Consider the following 17,766-nt stretch of genomic DNA (forward strand, 5'->3'; position numbering starts at 1 on the left):
GTATACCCCAACTGGAATAGGTCCATAGCTGAGACTGATCTTCTTTATTTATAATCAGCTTTGCAAACACTGGATGGCTGCTGTTTGGTTTATATAATTTCTGGTTTGATACTTTGCGCCTGTCTTGTGATGTACCTGTGGTAGCTGGCATTGGCCCACTTTTGAGGAAGCAGTACTAGAAGTCATGTAGAGATATCGTATGAGCAAGGTTCAGTCTTTGAAATGCCAGCTTCCCACTTCTGCACAAGCAGGTTTGTCAGGTAGGAAGGGCAGAAACAGAAATATCTGGCTTGTTGATCAAAGCTCGTGGCTACTCAATTTTTTGTGGATTTTTTCATGATTCTGTAGTCATTGTCAACTTTCAATCTAATTAAAATGTTGCATACTGTGAAAATAAATTGTGTGTATTTTTGATATCTGAGAGTATTTGAAGTTCATTTTCTAAATTGCTTTTTCACTTCTTTTGACATCTGTCAGCAAAGCTGTACTGTTTGTTACATGGCACTATACTTGGAGAAGAAAAGATTTAAAGTGTTTCTAAGGCACGCGAAAGCTATTCTAGTCAAAGACTACTCAAAGTTTATGGACATTTTTTTAATTTATGGACTTGTAAGACAATGTTAGTAAATTACTATAAGCAATATTAATTACTTAATGTTCTCTCTTCAATATGTATATTTTTTGAATATGTATCTATTGGTAGAACTTGAGTAAAGCACTTCCCTCTCCCAGTTTGTCAACTTGCATTTCTCTTGTCTATGAACTAACAAATTAATATCAAAAAATATCAGCAGTGGTGGCCTCTCAAAAAAAAAAAAAACAAACCTAGAAAACAGTTCACAGGTAATTAGATTAAACTCTCCGAGTTTCCTATTTTTGTTTGTTTTGTTTTGGTTTTTTTTCTTTCCTCTTTAGCTTAGAAGATCTGTCTACTTTTAGATCTGTGATTTGAATCCTGACCTTTTTGTTCCCCTCAGTTCATAATGTAAAGTCAGTGTTCTAACAGAAGAAAAATTGTTTTATATACCTAACCAAAAGATTATACCAGAAGGGAAGAGTGATGTAAATAAAGAGAATTATCTGCCCAGTAATTTGTAAGAGAACCACCACTTCAGTTAAACCTATCATTTGGGAATCTCAGTCTTCCTACAAAAATAATGCTGGTACATTTTAGTAAGACTTTCTCAGTGTACATAAAAGCCAGTTTTGTAATTGTTGGCACTTATCTATAAATATCAGGAGCAAATGAATATGAATTTTGTTTGAATGTGAATTTTTGTGCGTACATGCTTTGAACATCAGAATAAGTTTTTTTAGTCAACATGGGCAACACCTGTGAGGCCCCTTAACTCTCTTGCATATTTATGGTAAATCTGTTTAGCATAGATTAACATTCTTGCCCTTGAATTAAGACTGCTGGTAAAGCACCTTACATGAATTTGTAGCTGTATTTAAACAGTCAGAACTCTTGCTGGTATTACAAGCATCTACTTATTACCTGGAAATGTTTCTAACTGTATGGCTATTTAATAGCTGCTATGTGTTCAGTTGTGAATACAGCACTGTTTTTTCCTTATCAGTGTGAGTTAGCTGAATCTCATTTTCACACTTAAATATTGGCAGTGTTTGAGTCAACCTTTTTAGGAATTGGCTACATAAAAATTTTGTAATTTGTACTGCGTGGAGGTGTTTTTTGCTTACATTGGTCCTTTTTTTGAGCATAGTGTCCCAAACCAACTATCTCTGCATTACAGGCTTTGCCAGCATAGGAATTTATGCCAATAAATTGATATTAAATCTTGTTTACGTTTTCTTGTGAAGACAAAAAAGAACTAGAAGGTACTTTTTTTTTCCTGGTTGTTCCAGTTTTTTGTTTTTTCTCTTTTATTTTTTATTTTGGGATAGGATACTTTTTTTTTACAATTCTCATAGTGCTATCCTGTTTTACAAATCAGATTTAAACTTGGAATCAACTCTGTCTTGTCTCTCCTTATTAAAATAGTGGGTTTTTTTCCCCCTGTCAGGTCTTACATGAAACATTTCCCCATCATACATTTTTAATGAATGGTCTTATTCAAGGTGTTAAGGTAAGATGTTTTTTAAACCTCTGACCTAAATATTCTCTATGTTTTTGTGTTTTGACTTGTCTCACCTGCATTTTCCATAAGAACATACAAAACACTGAGAATGCAGTTGATTCTTAAACCGTTTTTTTTCTGTAGTGGTTGTTTCTTGGGCTGAATTACAGTTCTGTTGCAGAAGTGGCAGCATCTTGAGACAAGTGGAATGTTTCTCAGAAATTTAAATTCCTTTCATTTGAATAGGTACCACTTGTAGCTATTGTAATTTTGATAAGGATCTGTCTGAGAATAAAGCTACATTTTCATTGTCTGCTTCCTAATGTTAAATTATTTATATTACAGGTAAATCAATGCAATCATGATAGCACTGAGATAGAAAATGAAGCACTTATTCACTGTGATTTTGTCTTAAAATGTGGCAAAAGAGCTATTTTTCATCAGGTTTTTTATATTTCCTGTTTTTTTTTTTTAATCAACTCTTGAACATTCTGTGATGTTCAGGACAGCTTATAGTTTACTTAGACCACTGCATTCACATAGTGGTTATGCTGGATTGTGGCCACAAAAAAGCCTGCAAGAGTTTTCTAGCATAATTAATGTAAAGTCTGTTCTTTGATAATTGTTGTACTGGGAGGCTGCAAAGCCCATGCTGTAACCTAAGATAATTTGTAGCACTCAGAAGTTATTTTTATGTCCTGTAACAATTCTAAAGCATTGCTTTTAGTTGTTAGAACATAACATCTTTAGGATCAACTTGCTGTCTTGCTGTGTTTCATGGTGGATTGGCAGAACACAGTGTACTCAGGATGTTGGTTTGTCTCAGACTGAAAGAGGAAGTTATCTTCTCATTGTTCTCATAGAAAAACAAAGTTCATGTTTCCCTTCCTGTTTTTAAGTTTTTCACTCACAGTGCAATGCATCACTGTATTAAAAGTAGTAAATAGAGGGTTCCCCATAGATTTTGTACGATCATATCTGTAGAAAAGTGCAGTAATGTAATGAGTGTTTGGATTGCTCTAATAGGTCTAATAAATGGGGGGTCAAAGACTAGAGAGATCTTGTACTTCCGTATCTTTTTTTTTGTTAAAATTTTGTTTGTGAAACACTGTGCAAGTGTTTTTGGCAGCAAAATGTGTTAGTTCATGTGGCACTGAAATCTGATTCTAAGGAGCAGAAAAACTAATTTCAACTGTGTAAGACATCTAACTTTCCAAGAATCTGGTAGTCTGGCTTTACAGCTTTTGTTCTCAATCTACTTACAGAAAACATTGAAAATCAGGTTGGTTTGTAAGGATTTGGCAGAACGGTTATTTAGTACAGCAGTCTGTACACGTATGTTAAACTTGTGACTCTGTTGGAATAATAGACGTAAGCTAAAGTTAGCCAGAGTAGACTTACAGGGTATTTAGGTGCTTACAGAACCATGCATTTATTGATGTTTGGACTTATGGCACAATTGGATTGATAAATGAAGAATGTACTAATTAGGAGGAACTTTTCCCCAGTTAACAACCCTGTGAAATCCTTCACTTATTTTAATTCTCATGTGTAATAAACCAGATTTGAGGCCTAGATTCTAGGACTTAATGAAATTCTGGAAAATGTAGTATTTGATCCTTAGTCAATTTTTTCTGTTACTGTACATGTGAGTCTGACCTTTGCCATGGGAATCTCATTATGGTGTCCCATGATCTCAAGTTGCCAGGCTTGCACAAATGATTTTCATAGTTCTTGCACTGCACAGATGTACTGTACAGGATGAATATGTAGTATAAGGCAGTAAGTGTTTAATTTAAACTGTTAATTTTTTTTCAGAGAGCAGTTATGTTACCCAAAGCTCTCTCCGAGGACAGTCCAAATTAGAGTGTAACTTGGGTTTGAAGTCTAGCACTGAGTCTCTTGATAGAGTCTAAGATAATGTCCTTTGTGGAACTAGACTGTATTTAGGAGATTTTAAAGGAGATTTTGCAGTCCATGTTGCTTCTGTATTGAATCAAATGGACCTTGAAAAAAAAAAACAACGCATGCTGTCTCTTTTTTTTTTATATTCATTCAGGTTTAATAAATTTGAAACATAAAACATCAGAATCATAGAAAACTAGACTGTAGAACAAATAGTGTAAATTTTCAGTTATTTGCAAGTTCTGTGTTTAGTTTCAAATCAGTTTTCAGTTTTATTCCTTTCTCATATTGTAGTTAAAGTGAGCCTTGGTAATGCAGATACAAACATATTGTTTTCTTCTGTTACAGGGTTTTTTGTCATTTCTCAGTGCTCCACTAATAGGTGCTCTCTCAGATGCCTGGGGGAGAAAATCTTTCCTTCTTCTTACAGTTTTCTTCACCTGTGTCCCAATTCCATTAATGCGAATAAGCCCATGGTGAGTGGTACAAACTGCAGCAGCAAGCTTGTCAGGAAAGCAGATATTCAGAGGAGGCATTTGGGGACATGGGAGAGGGACAGTAAAACAAGAAGAAAGCAGCTTTCCTTTGTAGACATGGTTGCATTATTCTGGAGCTTTTCTGTTCAAGATGTATTCTGACTGTGTATCCTAAAAGTAGAAAATAATGGAATGTGATCTATATTCATACAAGTAAAGCAGTTCTTGGAAGGATTTGATAATCCTGCTTCTGTTTATTTTTTCCCCTTATGACTGACAGTAATAAACATGTTTTTTAAGCTAAATTAAATCTGCTAAAGAAAAGTATAGTTGCTGCAAGTGAGATCTTTTACCTCTTTGATTAGGACTTTGAAACCAAGTCAATACTGCTCAGTTAAGACTTCAGTTGCATTTACATTAATTGCAAAACTTGTAAGAATTGCGAAAGAACTTTGTGTACACTCTGAATGCATTCAGAGTTCAGCTTCCACAGCACTATATATATATATGTCTATATATATAGATCTATATATATATATCTATGATAGTTTATTTCTCAACTGGCTGATGAAATTACTTCTAAGACAGTTCATTTTTCATAACTTGAACTCGAGAGTGTAAAAATAGGTACCATGTCCTCAAGGGACCACTTCTTCTTTTAGGCTGATGTAAAGTAAACAGAAGAACATGAAAAAATTAAAACGCTGTTTTCTGGTATTTAAGTGAGATTGCACTTACTTCATTCATGCATTCATCTCCCGTAAAGTTCTGTGCTAGTTCTCAAGGAACCCTTCTCTTAGGCATAAACACAAATTTGCTTATTAGTAATATAAAAAGCAAGAGATCTTATCTCAAACTTTTCTAATTGTTGCTTTTTAATTATTAGGTGTTACTTCGCTATGATTTCAGTATCTGGAATCTTTTCTGTTACCTTTTCTGTAATATTTGCCTATGTAGCTGATGTAACACAAGAACATGAAAGAACTACAGCCTATGGACTGGTAAGATAATGCTTATCTTGGGGAAAAAGGTCAGATTATGACCTTCGTATTGAAGTTGTGTTTTGACGTACAGATTGTTTCCTGATTAATCTAAAGAGGTTGATAAAGGAATGAACCATGGCTCAAGACCTTGTGTTAGAGTTCAAGCAGTGAACAGTGTGCTCATGGGAACAGAATTAATATTTGACAACTTGCATAGAGGGCATGTTTAAGAAAGAATGTCTTTAAGTTTTGCAAACAAAACATTAAATATTAAAGAAAATGCAAGTAATTTAATAATAATTTCCATCACCTGTAAGTTGCACTTCTAGTTCATATGACTTCTTTCTGGTATAGAATGGCTTTTTCTAGTGTCAGAATTGTGAGTAAGGATGAAAATATATAACACAGTATTTTCAATAACTTAGACATGACTTTTCTTAATGATCAAAAGATGAGAAAAATAATTTAGTTAGTGCAAACTAGTCCTTTCAGTGGTAATGTAATTCCTGGTTAGTTTGCTTTCCTGATACCTATATTGCTTTGGGTTTTGGAAGTCTATTATGGACATCCTTAGCTTTTGAACTTATTTTAGGCAGGCATCTAAATGTACTGACAACTTTTTCAGTGAAATCACTTCAAATTCATAATTAGAAAACAAAGATTTTAGTCTGTTTGAAAGTAAGAGCCATTTTCCTTTGAGTCAAACCTGATCTTGGACTGCAAATCCTATCTAGTATGGTGTGCTATTGAGGAGGCTGTAGAAACTATATTTGGGACCCATATTTACTGTTGTAAATGGTGTGTGGTTTTTTGTTTGGTTTGGATTTTTTTTTTTAACTTGAATTTTTACTGGTGTGCTTTTTAAGTCACACTTCTAGGGAGGGGTGGTGGTGGTGAGCAAGTTACTTCATTTTTCTGTAATGGGAGAAAATAACCACTTTGAGTTTGCAAACTGTTGTTGTGCCATAGGTGTCTGCCACCTTTGCAGCAAGTTTGGTAACAAGTCCTGCCATTGGAGCATACCTGTCTGCCAGCTATGGGGATAGTCTGGTTGTGCTGGTGGCCACGCTGGTGGCTGTTGCGGACATCTGCTTCATCCTGCAAGCTGTACCAGAATCTCTGCCAGAAAAAATAAGACCTGCTTCATGGGGATCTTCTATATCGTGGGAGCAGGCAGATCCTTTTGCAGTAAGATTCACTTCAATAAGTAATTATTAAATATTTGGTGATTAATAAGTAATAATTATTAGTTGCAGTTTGTGAGCTTCAGAAGTCTTCAGTCTTACTGGTAGCTTGACTATTCGGTATAACATAGTCTCCGTTCTCTGCTCTTGCCTGTTAAGATCTAACTACATTTGAAAAACAAAATCAAACAAAACTTTGTGGATTAAATAGTTCTAGATTTGAAAATAATGTTTGGTGTGAAATCCAAAGGGACAATACTTCAATTTTCTAGCTTAGGAACTCTATTTCTTTGCAAAGAGAAATGCTGAATTCTTATGCCTCAAAGGCCAGTATTTTAAGGTTTTACATATTCACTTTATTTTGGCAGTATCTCTCCCCACTTTTGATTTCCAGTTTTGGTTACCTGTGATTTCCTTCTAATACATAATGGATCTATAAAGCCTGATTTTTTTTTTTGAGGGGGGGCATATATAGGAAGGGCTTAAACATACCATGCAGTCCTTGTCGTAACTCGTTCAATTACTCACATCTACTCAGTTGATTTATGTTTTTGTTACACCTGGGTATCTTAAAAAAGGAAGGAGTGTTTTTTCTTCATGATATCTGTCCTGGGAACTGGTTATGAATATTGAGAGATGAATGGCATGCTTGAAAGACTGCAGTCACAGAATTTTTTTTCCACAGTTTATTTGTTCCCTAAAGTAATTAATATAATCGGTGGACAAGTATAAGAAATACATATTATTTGCTATATCTTTCAAAACAAAATTATTATTATGGAGATCCATTAGAAGAAATTAGGTATTTCCCTTACAATTACATAATGCTGTTTTTGGGAAATAGTTTTGACTTGGCACTGAAGAGTAGCTTCAAAAATCTTAATGAAAACTTTACCGAAGAATTGGGTTCCCAAACTGTATATCATGAGATTGTTTGTGGCTTAAGGTTCAGCTTAACAGTATCCATGTGTAATTATTTTGATGTGCATACATGGACAAAAAAAGGAATCTGCCTTTTTCTTCCTTTATGCTTTCATTAGAGTTTGTATGCATGTACAGTACCTGCTTTGTACTTTTATTTTGCAGTCTCTGAAGAAGGTTAGGAAAGATCCTACAGTTCTCCCAATCTGCATTACAGTGTTGCTCTCATATCTGCCTGAGGCTGGCCAGTATTCTAGTTTCTTTCTGTACTTGAGACAGGTAAATGTTGGTGTCTTCACATCTTACTAAGGATGCTTAAATAAGTATTCCCTATGATGTCTTTCTTATTATAGACTTTGCTCAGAGACCTGCTTTCTTACAAAGTAAAGCTTTAAAATTAAGGCAGAGTGCTTTGCTAAGCCGAGAACTGAGTAACTCTTGACTCCTGATGCATAAACCCTGCAATATCTTAAGCACATGTTTAACTTAAGCAGGCCTTTGTTCCATTCAGTGGAGCAGTTTCTGGTTCTGTCTTGAGGTGGGACCTTGCCTGTGTAAGAACTCTTGTATTTGTGGGAGGAATAGAGAACTTCAGTTGCCAGATCCATGACATCCTCTGTCTCCTTTTTGTAAGGCAGTTTTTTTTTTCCTTTATACTTTTCTCGGCAAAGAGTCAAGGATTATTCTTGAAAGTGGACACTTCCTGTATGGATCCTGTATAAATCTAGAGTATAAGCAGGAATAAGTGTTTTCATTGAGAAGGTACTCACTTCTAGTAATTACCCTGGATTGTGTTTGGCGTTGTTTTATGCAATTTCTGCTTCTCTACAGATTATAGGCTTTGGATCTGCTAGCATTGCGGCATTTATAGCTGTGGTGGGCATTCTGTCCATAGTAGCTCAGGTAAGCTTTGTTCTTTATAGTGCTTCATTTAAGCTTATCTAAAAACCTCTTACATGCTCTAATATGCCAGTAAATGTACATCCACTAAATGTACTCATGACACAGTCTGTGTAAATTTCTTGCTTTGTATCCGCTTTCCTTAGAAATACTTGATCTGGACATCAGAAAAATAAAATCTGCTAAACTTGAATCAGTAAATTCATTGGAACTCTGACTTAAAATCATTAAAATTATGCAGGAAATTCATTACTAAATGCAAGGCATTCTGAAAGGGAAATGCCTTGTTTTGAATAAAAGTCATGCTACTTGCACCTCTTCAGTTGGGTTGTGCTGTCAAACTTGCATACAAGCAATCTTTCCAGGGTTACTTAGGCTCAGCTTGGAGGCTGAGGAGCTGTGAAGCCTCGGTATCTTCTTATCATATTTCTTAATTGACAACAGTGAGCTGATTTTTCAACAAATTCTTTATGTCTTTTGTAAACCAAAGAGTTTTTATGATGTGATCTTTGGTATCTTTATGGATACAGTTTGTCTTTCTGTTCTGATAACAAGAGGAGGAATGGCAAGAGAGTATGTTGTAACCTTGCTGCCATTCTTAGCAGAATGGTCTTGCTGTTTTGATGTAAACAACACATTCATCAACGTTTGCCAGTTTTACTGGTGTCGGTTGTGGCCTTCATTAGCCATTCAAGTCATTATTTTAATCTTTGTACTGTGGTTTGTTCTGAGGCCATGGTGTGCACTCATGTTTGACAGTCATATTTCATGCAGACCAGTATTTTTCCTAAAAATCTTCAAATTTTCAGTTGAGGAAACTGAAATAATAATTTTAAGGTGAGGAAAATCTATTGATTTTTGAGCTCTTGGAAGAGTATAGCTTACTGAAATAATCTTTGCTCGTTGACATAATCTTTGCTTCATAAATACTGATTTTTGTTGGCATGTTGGATATCTCCAGAATGAACTGAACACATTGAGGTAGAATTTCTGTATTTTTTTCTATGTAGCATTCGAACTGAAAGTGAGAAACAAATCTAGGGTGAGCAGTTGTCCTTGGCTGGATGCCAAGTGCACACCAAGCTGCTCCAGCACTTCCTTTCCCAGCCAGACAGGGAAGAAAAATTAAGATAAATAACAACTCTTAGGTGGAGATAAGGCAGTTTGCAGTTTATTAAAGCAAAAGCAAAAGTTTAGGCATGCACAAACAGGGGAGAAAAAAGATTTATTTTCTGTTTCCCATCAGCTAGCTGTGTTGAGCCACTTCACAGGAAGCAGGGCTTCCGCATCCGTAGGAGTTGCTCTGGAAGGCAAAGGCCGTAAATAACAAATGCCCCATTCCTCCTCCTGTCCTTAGCTTTTAAATCTGAGCTGATACCGTATGGGATGAGTTACCCCTTTGGTCGGTTTGGGTCAGCTGGCCAAGTTTTGTCCCCTCCCAGGATCTTAGCCATGCCCAGTCTACTGATGTAGGGGGAATGTTGAGAGACAGTGCTGATTCTCTGCCTGTGCTGCTCAGCAGTAGCCAAAGCCCTGGTGTGTTAACACCGTTCCAGCTACCCACAGACCTGTGAGAGCTGCTGTGGGAAAATTAACTCCATCTCAGCCAGCCTCAGGAAGAGAGACAAGAGAGGAAGTGTATTCTGCTCTGCAGTCCTGGTTCCTTTTCTCTGTATTTTTATGGTAGCATTGTTGAGTTTCCCCTGTTAAAGAAAAATAGGTGGTCCATTAACTGAGTCAAGTTGTCCATGTGAACTTCACTGGGAAGTGTCTGCTTCTTGTCTTGAGTGTCTTGTTGTGGTATCTGAATTGGGATCTCCTTCCCCCTCAGCAGTAACACTTCTAACAAATAGAAATACTGATCTTTGGTTAGATTTAGCTTCCATGTGCAAATGAAAAGGTCGTATTGGTGTAAAGAGTCAGTAATGGTGCCTAGGAATTGGCCAAATTTCAGCGTGTATGATAAAGGTGACAAAGCACCAGGATTTACATGTAAGTTTAAATGTAAATTTGCAAAATAATTCAGGTGACCTAAGGAGTTTACTTCTGATCTAACAGTCTTTTTCTCTAGTCTTTGTAAACACTGGTAAATTCAAGTCATGTCCAGACTGCACTCTTTACTTGGTAACAGCTTTCGTTTTGTGGAGTGCTCTATTCTGTAATAAAATAGGTTTGTAGAGGTGAAAATGAAAGCCTGTTTGCATTGGAAATAGACACTGTCACCTAATGTACACAGAGAAGGTAATACATACACTTCTCAATGTCCCAAAGTAGTAACCCTTTAAGAGTTAAGAATATCTGAACAGTAAGTGTTGAAGTGACTTATCTATATTTTGGGCATAATCCAGGAGAAGTAAGAGGACAAATGGTACGAATTTCCACATCATTTGAAAGGTCTTCTGAATTACTTTGCATGGGAGAAATTACTTTAGCAAGTCTGACTTTTTAAAATAACTTTTGATTGAACCAATTTCTCTTGCAGACTGTGTTTCTCAGTATCTTGATGAGATCTATAGGGAACAAAAATACAGTTCTCCTTGGCCTTGGCTTTCAGATCTTTCAGCTGGCTTGGTATGGTTTTGGATCTCAGGCTTGGTAAGCATACATTTTGGTATGTACACATTTTTTAAGGAACTGAAAGGTTTATTTCTTCCCAAGAAATTCTGCTATTTAATTCTGTTGTCATGGATATTTAAGTGTTCTGTGAATTAAGCATTCCCATTTTCATTACACTACCAAAATTTGGTCTGTATTTTGCATATATAGAAATGATAGAATTTCCTGTACATACAGCCCTTTTGAAAAGGGAGTCTTTGCAACACTTTGTTCCACTGAGTATTAAGTCTATGAATGTGGTTAAAACTTTAACTCACAGGCTAATAAGTAGCATGTTCTTTCTAGTAATTCCACTATATCTGTTTTATCCATAAGGTATTGGACCTATACTTGTTTTTGTTTTTCTAACATATTCTCTTACTCCAACTATAATTAGTCTTATAAACTATCCAGAGTTTCTTCTGTTACAAAAACTGTCTTTAAGTAGAGACAATTAGAACCATCAGCTAGAACAACTTCTTTACAAAGTGTGTCGTATGGATAGGGATGAGTGCTTATGTTGTTACTTCCTAGCCAGTGGCAGAAGCTAGAGAATTGTGTCACTGGGACACAACCTGGGGAATTTTTCCTTTGTATAGTGTTCGGAGAGGAAAGCCCACTTCACTCCTATTCCCCTCTTTTTCTCTGCTGGGATAGAATCAAATCAAATGTGCCTCCGTTCCAAAAAGTTCAGAACAATATATGGGAGCGGAGCAAGAAGATAACCAGATAATTTCCAATCTTTAGGTATTTTAATAGAATATTTTGAAAGGGAATTAGGTGTTAAATAACTTAAATGCCCTTGTGGCCCTCTTGGGAGTGTGAGGAATAATTATTATAAGGGCAGTCTCATTTTTAATTCGAATCATGTATTTAACACAGGATGATGTGGGCAGCAGGAGCTGTAGCAGCAATGTCAAGCATTACATTCCCAGCAATTAGTGCTCTGGTTTCACGAAATGCAGAGGCAGATCAACAAGGTGAGTATTGGATCAGTTATTGTTTATGCATCAGAATGTGGTTTTTTGTCTAGAAAGTAGAAGAGTTATCTAGGTGTACTTTTCAAGTTATCTTTGTGAGTTTTCACTTGGTAATACCTGTGGAAGTCTGCTAGTCTATGTAGAAGGGAAGGAAGTGCACAAATTTACCATATTTACATTGTAAAATACATAATTTCTGATGAGCTACTTTTTTTTCTTTACCTCATAGTAAAAGTACCATGAAGGCAACAAAAACTTTGTCTTTTTTCTCTTCCTTTTATTCTCTAAGTATTCTCTACGTAGGCAATGAGGATTAATGTTACAATACTACCTCTTTAATTGCACATTTTACCAGACTGAAATAAATGTAGGAAAGAAACTTCATTCTTTGTAGAAAACTTGGCCCATTTGATACAGTACTTCAGATTTTCAAGGAATAGAACAGGATGCCAAAGTAACCAGTTAATCCGAGAAAACACAAAGTTTACTGGTTTTGATGTGAAAAGCAATGTACAGTAAGAAATTCCTCCTCCTTTAAAGTGAAATGAGAAGTTATCACAAATTAAAACACTGATAAAAAGAACTGAATTTAGTATTCTCTTTAAAAAATGCTTTACATACAAATTTTAACTATCAGTTATGCTTTAGCATTGTACAACATGAAGTTAGATAAATGCAGTTAATCGGAGAAGTACAAAGGAGATGCTGTTCCAGGAGGTGGATTTCTGTTGAAAGATGCAAATGGTGGTATTTTACATGAGTTTTTGTTATTATTCCCCTCTCCCCCGTTTTTTTTCAAGACATTTTAAAGATTTTTAAAGACTTATTTTCTGTTTACATCAGGAAATTACTAATTTAGTTAAGCTGACAGAAGCCATTGAACTTTTATTTTACATAGAGGAAACTGGTGTTAATAGCTAATGCTTTCAAGACTGAGGTTTCTCCGCCTAGTGGCATGAAGATTTTAAACTTTCATATTATCAACCTATGAAGTAAAAAATTGGGACAGCTCTCATTTTTGCATGTTTTCTTTTCCTCCCATTTTACAAGTTAAGAATGAAGCAGATTATTAATATTGTAAAACAGCATTTTTAGACTCTTACTATGTGAAATTAATACTACCAAAACACTTTTTGCAGTGTTGTCACAATCACTTAATGTGGTCAAAACAGAAATATACTTACAGCACTTTGATTAATCAAGCGTTAAAATGAATCCAGTGTAAAACAGCAGCCAGTTTTGGGAATTTACTGCTGTACACTTACTTTATTGCCCTGAGTAAGTTACTTGGTATTTAAATAAATACTGGTCACAATTTGTGCATATTTTCCCAGTCGCAGTTCTTAACACTTAGGTACATTACTCTAAATTTCACTTGAAAATAAATTGAATGGGAACTACATTTAAGCTCTGCTATCTTTATTGTAGGCTTTGAGTGAGAGTGGAAGAACTCTAATATAAAAAAACTAAACCTGCACAAAAATTTAATTATCATAATAATGAAAAGTTATACAATAATAAAAATCATAATTCTTCCACTAATCTACAAGTATAGTGGCAGAACTATGATGATGTAGAGGATTATTTTAATCTGACAGTTTTGTCTTCAATGTACTTCTTACATCTTAAAATATTGAAATAATTATTGTATGCTCTATTTTTGGAACAATTATTAGAATACACTCAGAGATCATGGATCTGAGCATTTGTTCCATGCTTAAAAAAAAAAAGTCCTGCTATTTTCATTTTCCTCATTAGGTGTCGTCCAAGGAATAATAACTGGAGTAAGAGGACTGTGCAATGGCCTGGGACCAGCACTGTATGGCTTTATTTTCTTTCTTTTCCATGTGGAACTCAATGGATTTCTACCTGATAACACTTCTGAAAAAAAAACAAAGCAGAATCCCAGTGATAAGGTTAGTTCAAAATTTGTTGTGCAGTTTTCTGCGTAGAATTCATAGGGCTAGAAATCTGTCTTCTTTTGGTTGATTTAAAATCTTTATATCAGATTCTTGAACTACTTAATTCCTGCTTTTCAGTTTTATTAAATGATTAAGATAGCTCATAATTTAAATGTGATCGTAAATATTCAGATTTACAGAAGTAGCAGCATTGTTTTCAGTGTTGTAACAGTATAGGTAACTTTTTGATGTAAATTTACTGGAGCTAAAGTTCGAGTGAGGTTGCATCATTACGATTGTCCACAGAAAACAGTCGCAGCAAACAGTGGGACTTGTAGGCTGTGTTGGAGAGTAATAATAACACTTTGAAATGCAGTGACAAATGGTAGCTTTAGGAAGATTTTTACTCCTCTCAGTGAAACCACAATCATGTAATACTCAAAATCTGCTCAGGTGAATTAGCTGTTATGTTACAAATGAGGGTGTATTAATTTGTGAAAGTTAATTTCTTCTGTAAGTATTTGTGTGTGTAGCACCTCTTGAAGATTTAATATCATCAAGATGTATTTTTGGTATGTTTATATACTTTATATGTACAGACCATCAGGTGAAAACTTAGGCCTCTGATTGTAACAAGGATTGAGGCAAGAGAAATACCCTATAACTGTATACTTATGTTCTGTTACTTTCCTACTTCATTTGAGAATAGCTTCCTACATTTCATTTGGTAGAATGAAAGTACACTGGATTGACAAATTTCATCTTCTGATTTTAATCTAGTTTTAGTTTACACAGGTACAGAAAAGTTGTTAAAGATGAAAAAAAAAAAGCTGGATTTTTGACACTTTTCTTTTGTAGAGGTTTATCATCAAACCTCTTGGCTGATTTTAAAATTTATCTTGAAACCTTTCTGGTTTTTGTTTTTAGTTGGGGCTATGAAATGTGGGTAGAGTTTTGGTTTTGAATTCTAAAATGAACTGCTTTGAAGCAAGAGAGAATAGCTCCAAATACTGCTATCATACATGAATAAAATGTCTCTGCAATGAGAATGGTCTCACTGTAATTTTGCTCACCCATATATTGTTTTTTTGGGATGCTTGTTTATTTGGCTAACTTGATTCTAGAGTATCTCAGCCATGGAAAAGCAAAGCTAAGATTTACTGAGTATTTGTACTTCTGGATGTTGAAACTGTATTCTGTTAATGTTCAGAGGAATCTTGTTGATTGAACAGGCATGTTGCCTAAAGCAAAAAAAAAATTACAAAAAGCATCAAGTCAACATCTGTTTCATTTGCTAGGCAATCATACTGTCAGTTGACAATTTTATGTGTTTTTGGTTTTTAGATCAGTGTGGAGATCAGGTGGGGAATTTGTGGGGATTTTAGATGCAGAAAATTCACTTTCCAATGCACAAATGAACCTGTTTGCAAAAATCTGATAGTCCCCATAAATATGTCTCTCATGATTTCCTGTAGTTCATAATGGAGAAGTCAATGTCTTAAACATGAATTCTTTATTATGCTTGTTTTCCTGTAGAGAGCAATCATTCCGGGTCCCCCCTTCCTCATCGGAGCATGCATTGTTCTTCTGGCTTTTCTAGTCGCCTTATTTATTCCTGAGAACAGCAAAGCCAGCAGTACCAAAAAACACAACAGCAGGAGCAGCAGTAATCTGAGTAACAACCTAGACCAAAGTAATGAAGAGGACATTGAACCATTGCTGCAGGATAGCAGTGTATGAAGGCTAAATTCTGAGGGGCCTGTGGAACAAATTCATGCACTGAATTGTGGCTCCTGAGGCTTGGTGGGAGGTACAGAGTATCTTGACTTTGAGAGGAAGGCAGCTGTGACAGGAGGTCACTTGCTGTTTGATACTTGAGGTTGATATCATGCTTGCAGGAGTGGTTATTTAGAACAGCAGGTCACAAACTGGGGTAATTCTACCCAATACTGGACTGCAAATGCTATGTCAGTTCTGATACTGTGTAGAAACCTGAATATAGAGACAGAATTTTTTTGAAAGTCTGAATTCTTAGTTCCCAAAATTGCAAGGTAATGCAAAATAAAAAGGTTTGAGTCAGAACAATTTCTGCCATCACTATAATAGGTTGTTTCGCTTTTCTTATGCCTTTTTGTCTTCATCTATGACACGTGTAGTCTTCATGGTATGGGAGGCACTGATCTCTATATAGTTTTGGTGCCTGAAATAGTGGTTATCAATGAAATTCTCAAATACTATTTACTAACAAGAAGTCCAGTATTTACCAGAAGGCAGTAATGAAACTGAGATGGCAGAATTATGAATGTGTGTGATCACACATGACAGTAGTTACCCTTAAGTGAAGGTCATACAGAAACACTAAACCCACATTCTGGAATAATCAGTTTTGTGCAGTTAAACCAAGTCCAGATGGCACCCAAGACCCAGGTCCCATTAAATTTTTGCTTATAAAAAATAAAATCATAATTTTAAAATGAACAGTGTCAGAAATACAGACACCTCTGAGGAGGTGCCAGAGTACGTTACATCAAGATATGTATGTATGTGTGTTATGTGTGACATTTTGTCACTTTATCTGCCATAAATTAATTTTTCCTATTAATTCCTTTCACCGCTGCCTTAACTGCTACTTAGTGCTCAGTTATTAATCATATTCAGCCTTCATATCACTGTCTTACCTGCTAAATATCATGGATATATTCATATCTTTTTTTTTTCTAAACATGCTTCAAAGGAGTTATGAATTGTAACAAATACACTAATTTTTAGAGACATTTTATGAAGAAGACAGAGATTTATATGTATTTTGCTGCAGTGTAAATGGACTATTAAACCCAACTTAGATAAAATACTCTTATGATTGTTTTATATGTATGCAATATATGTAGATATTTGTAAGGAGTTTTTGTTTTTCTAGATGGGGTGCTGTGTAAATCATGTATTTATAAATGTAATGAGGTACAGACAGTTATACAGTTTTTTTAAAGGATTGTGTATTGACTGAACAAATTTTAAAAATACGTATTTTGAAACTTGTTCCATGTTAAGCACAGATAAGAAACCTTTTGTACTATGCAGGTTGATTTTTAAGTTAATAAGCTTCCTAATGCATAATAAATATTAAGCTTTCTAGGTTTCGTGAGTAAGTGCGTGTTCTTCCAAGTTTGCTGTTGTGCCTTTGCTGCTTCAGAACGGAAGTGGATTTGTCCTCGAGTTGGCTGACAGTACTGAATTCCTGTTCTGTTGTTTTGTCTGTGTCATCAAGAGTGGTGAAAATGCTTTGCTTAGAAATTCCTTTGGTATTTGACATAGTATCCACTGGGGTAGAGAAGTGGAGAATGAAAGTATGAAAGAACCCCTGAGAATAATTTCTGATCTGAACAGTACTGCAGATTATTTATATATATATATATATATATATAAATATATATATATATATATATATTTTTTTTTTTCTGAAAAGGCTTAGGTGGCTTTTTCTTTGAATTTCTTGTAATTCAAGCCTAGGCTTTTATACTGGATCGTCTTTTTTTGCTGCAGGTCAGACTGCAGTAGGGTAAGTTTTGTGTGATTCCAGCTTAAAATGTCTTAAGCTTGATGTATGGAATAAAATACAGTATGTTAGTGTTAAAAGTAGCAGTTTTCTAGTTTATTACTGCTTATAGTATCCCAGCAATGGATCAGATTTTTGAAGTAGAATCTCAAAATGACACAATGGTTGGAAGGGACCTTTAAAGATTATGGGACAGGGACACCTTTCACTATAGGAGGTTGCTCCAAGCTACCCTATCCAACCTGACCTTGAACATTTCCAGGACTTCCAGGAATGGGGGCCATCCAAAG

General features: G+C 35.3%; 1 protein-coding gene across 3 annotated transcripts in view; it reads left to right on the forward strand.

Annotated features, from left to right (window-relative positions):
- MFSD14B (major facilitator superfamily domain containing 14B) overlaps nt 1-17,554 on the forward strand; it is a 31,074-nt gene extending 13,520 nt beyond the window's left edge. For 2 of the 3 annotated variants that reach the window (XM_066181674.1, XM_066181675.1), the window contains 10 exons: nt 2,025-2,087; nt 4,332-4,459; nt 5,346-5,460; nt 6,412-6,630; nt 7,713-7,826; nt 8,379-8,450; nt 10,930-11,042; nt 11,925-12,022; nt 13,781-13,938; nt 15,460-17,554. In XM_066181674.1, the coding sequence (XP_066037771.1) occupies nt 2,025-2,087; nt 4,332-4,459; nt 5,346-5,460; nt 6,412-6,630; nt 7,713-7,826; nt 8,379-8,450; nt 10,930-11,042; nt 11,925-12,022; nt 13,781-13,938; nt 15,460-15,663 (1,284 nt within the window). In that variant the 3' untranslated portion in view covers nt 15,664-17,554. The remainder of the gene's footprint in view (nt 1-2,024; nt 2,088-4,331; nt 4,460-5,345; nt 5,461-6,411; nt 6,631-7,712; nt 7,827-8,378; nt 8,451-10,929; nt 11,043-11,924; nt 12,023-13,780; nt 13,939-15,459) is intronic. The other variant, XM_066181676.1, reaches the window with a different exon arrangement.
- The last annotated feature ends 212 nt before the right edge of the window (nt 17,555-17,766 follow it).

The sequence above is a fragment of the Chamaea fasciata genome, unplaced genomic scaffold (assembly GCF_029207755.1).
Source record: "Chamaea fasciata isolate MVZ Bird 193981 ecotype frontalis unplaced genomic scaffold, bChaFas1.0.hap1 SCAF_4, whole genome shotgun sequence".
Taxonomy (NCBI): Eukaryota; Metazoa; Chordata; class Aves; order Passeriformes; family Sylviidae; genus Chamaea; species Chamaea fasciata.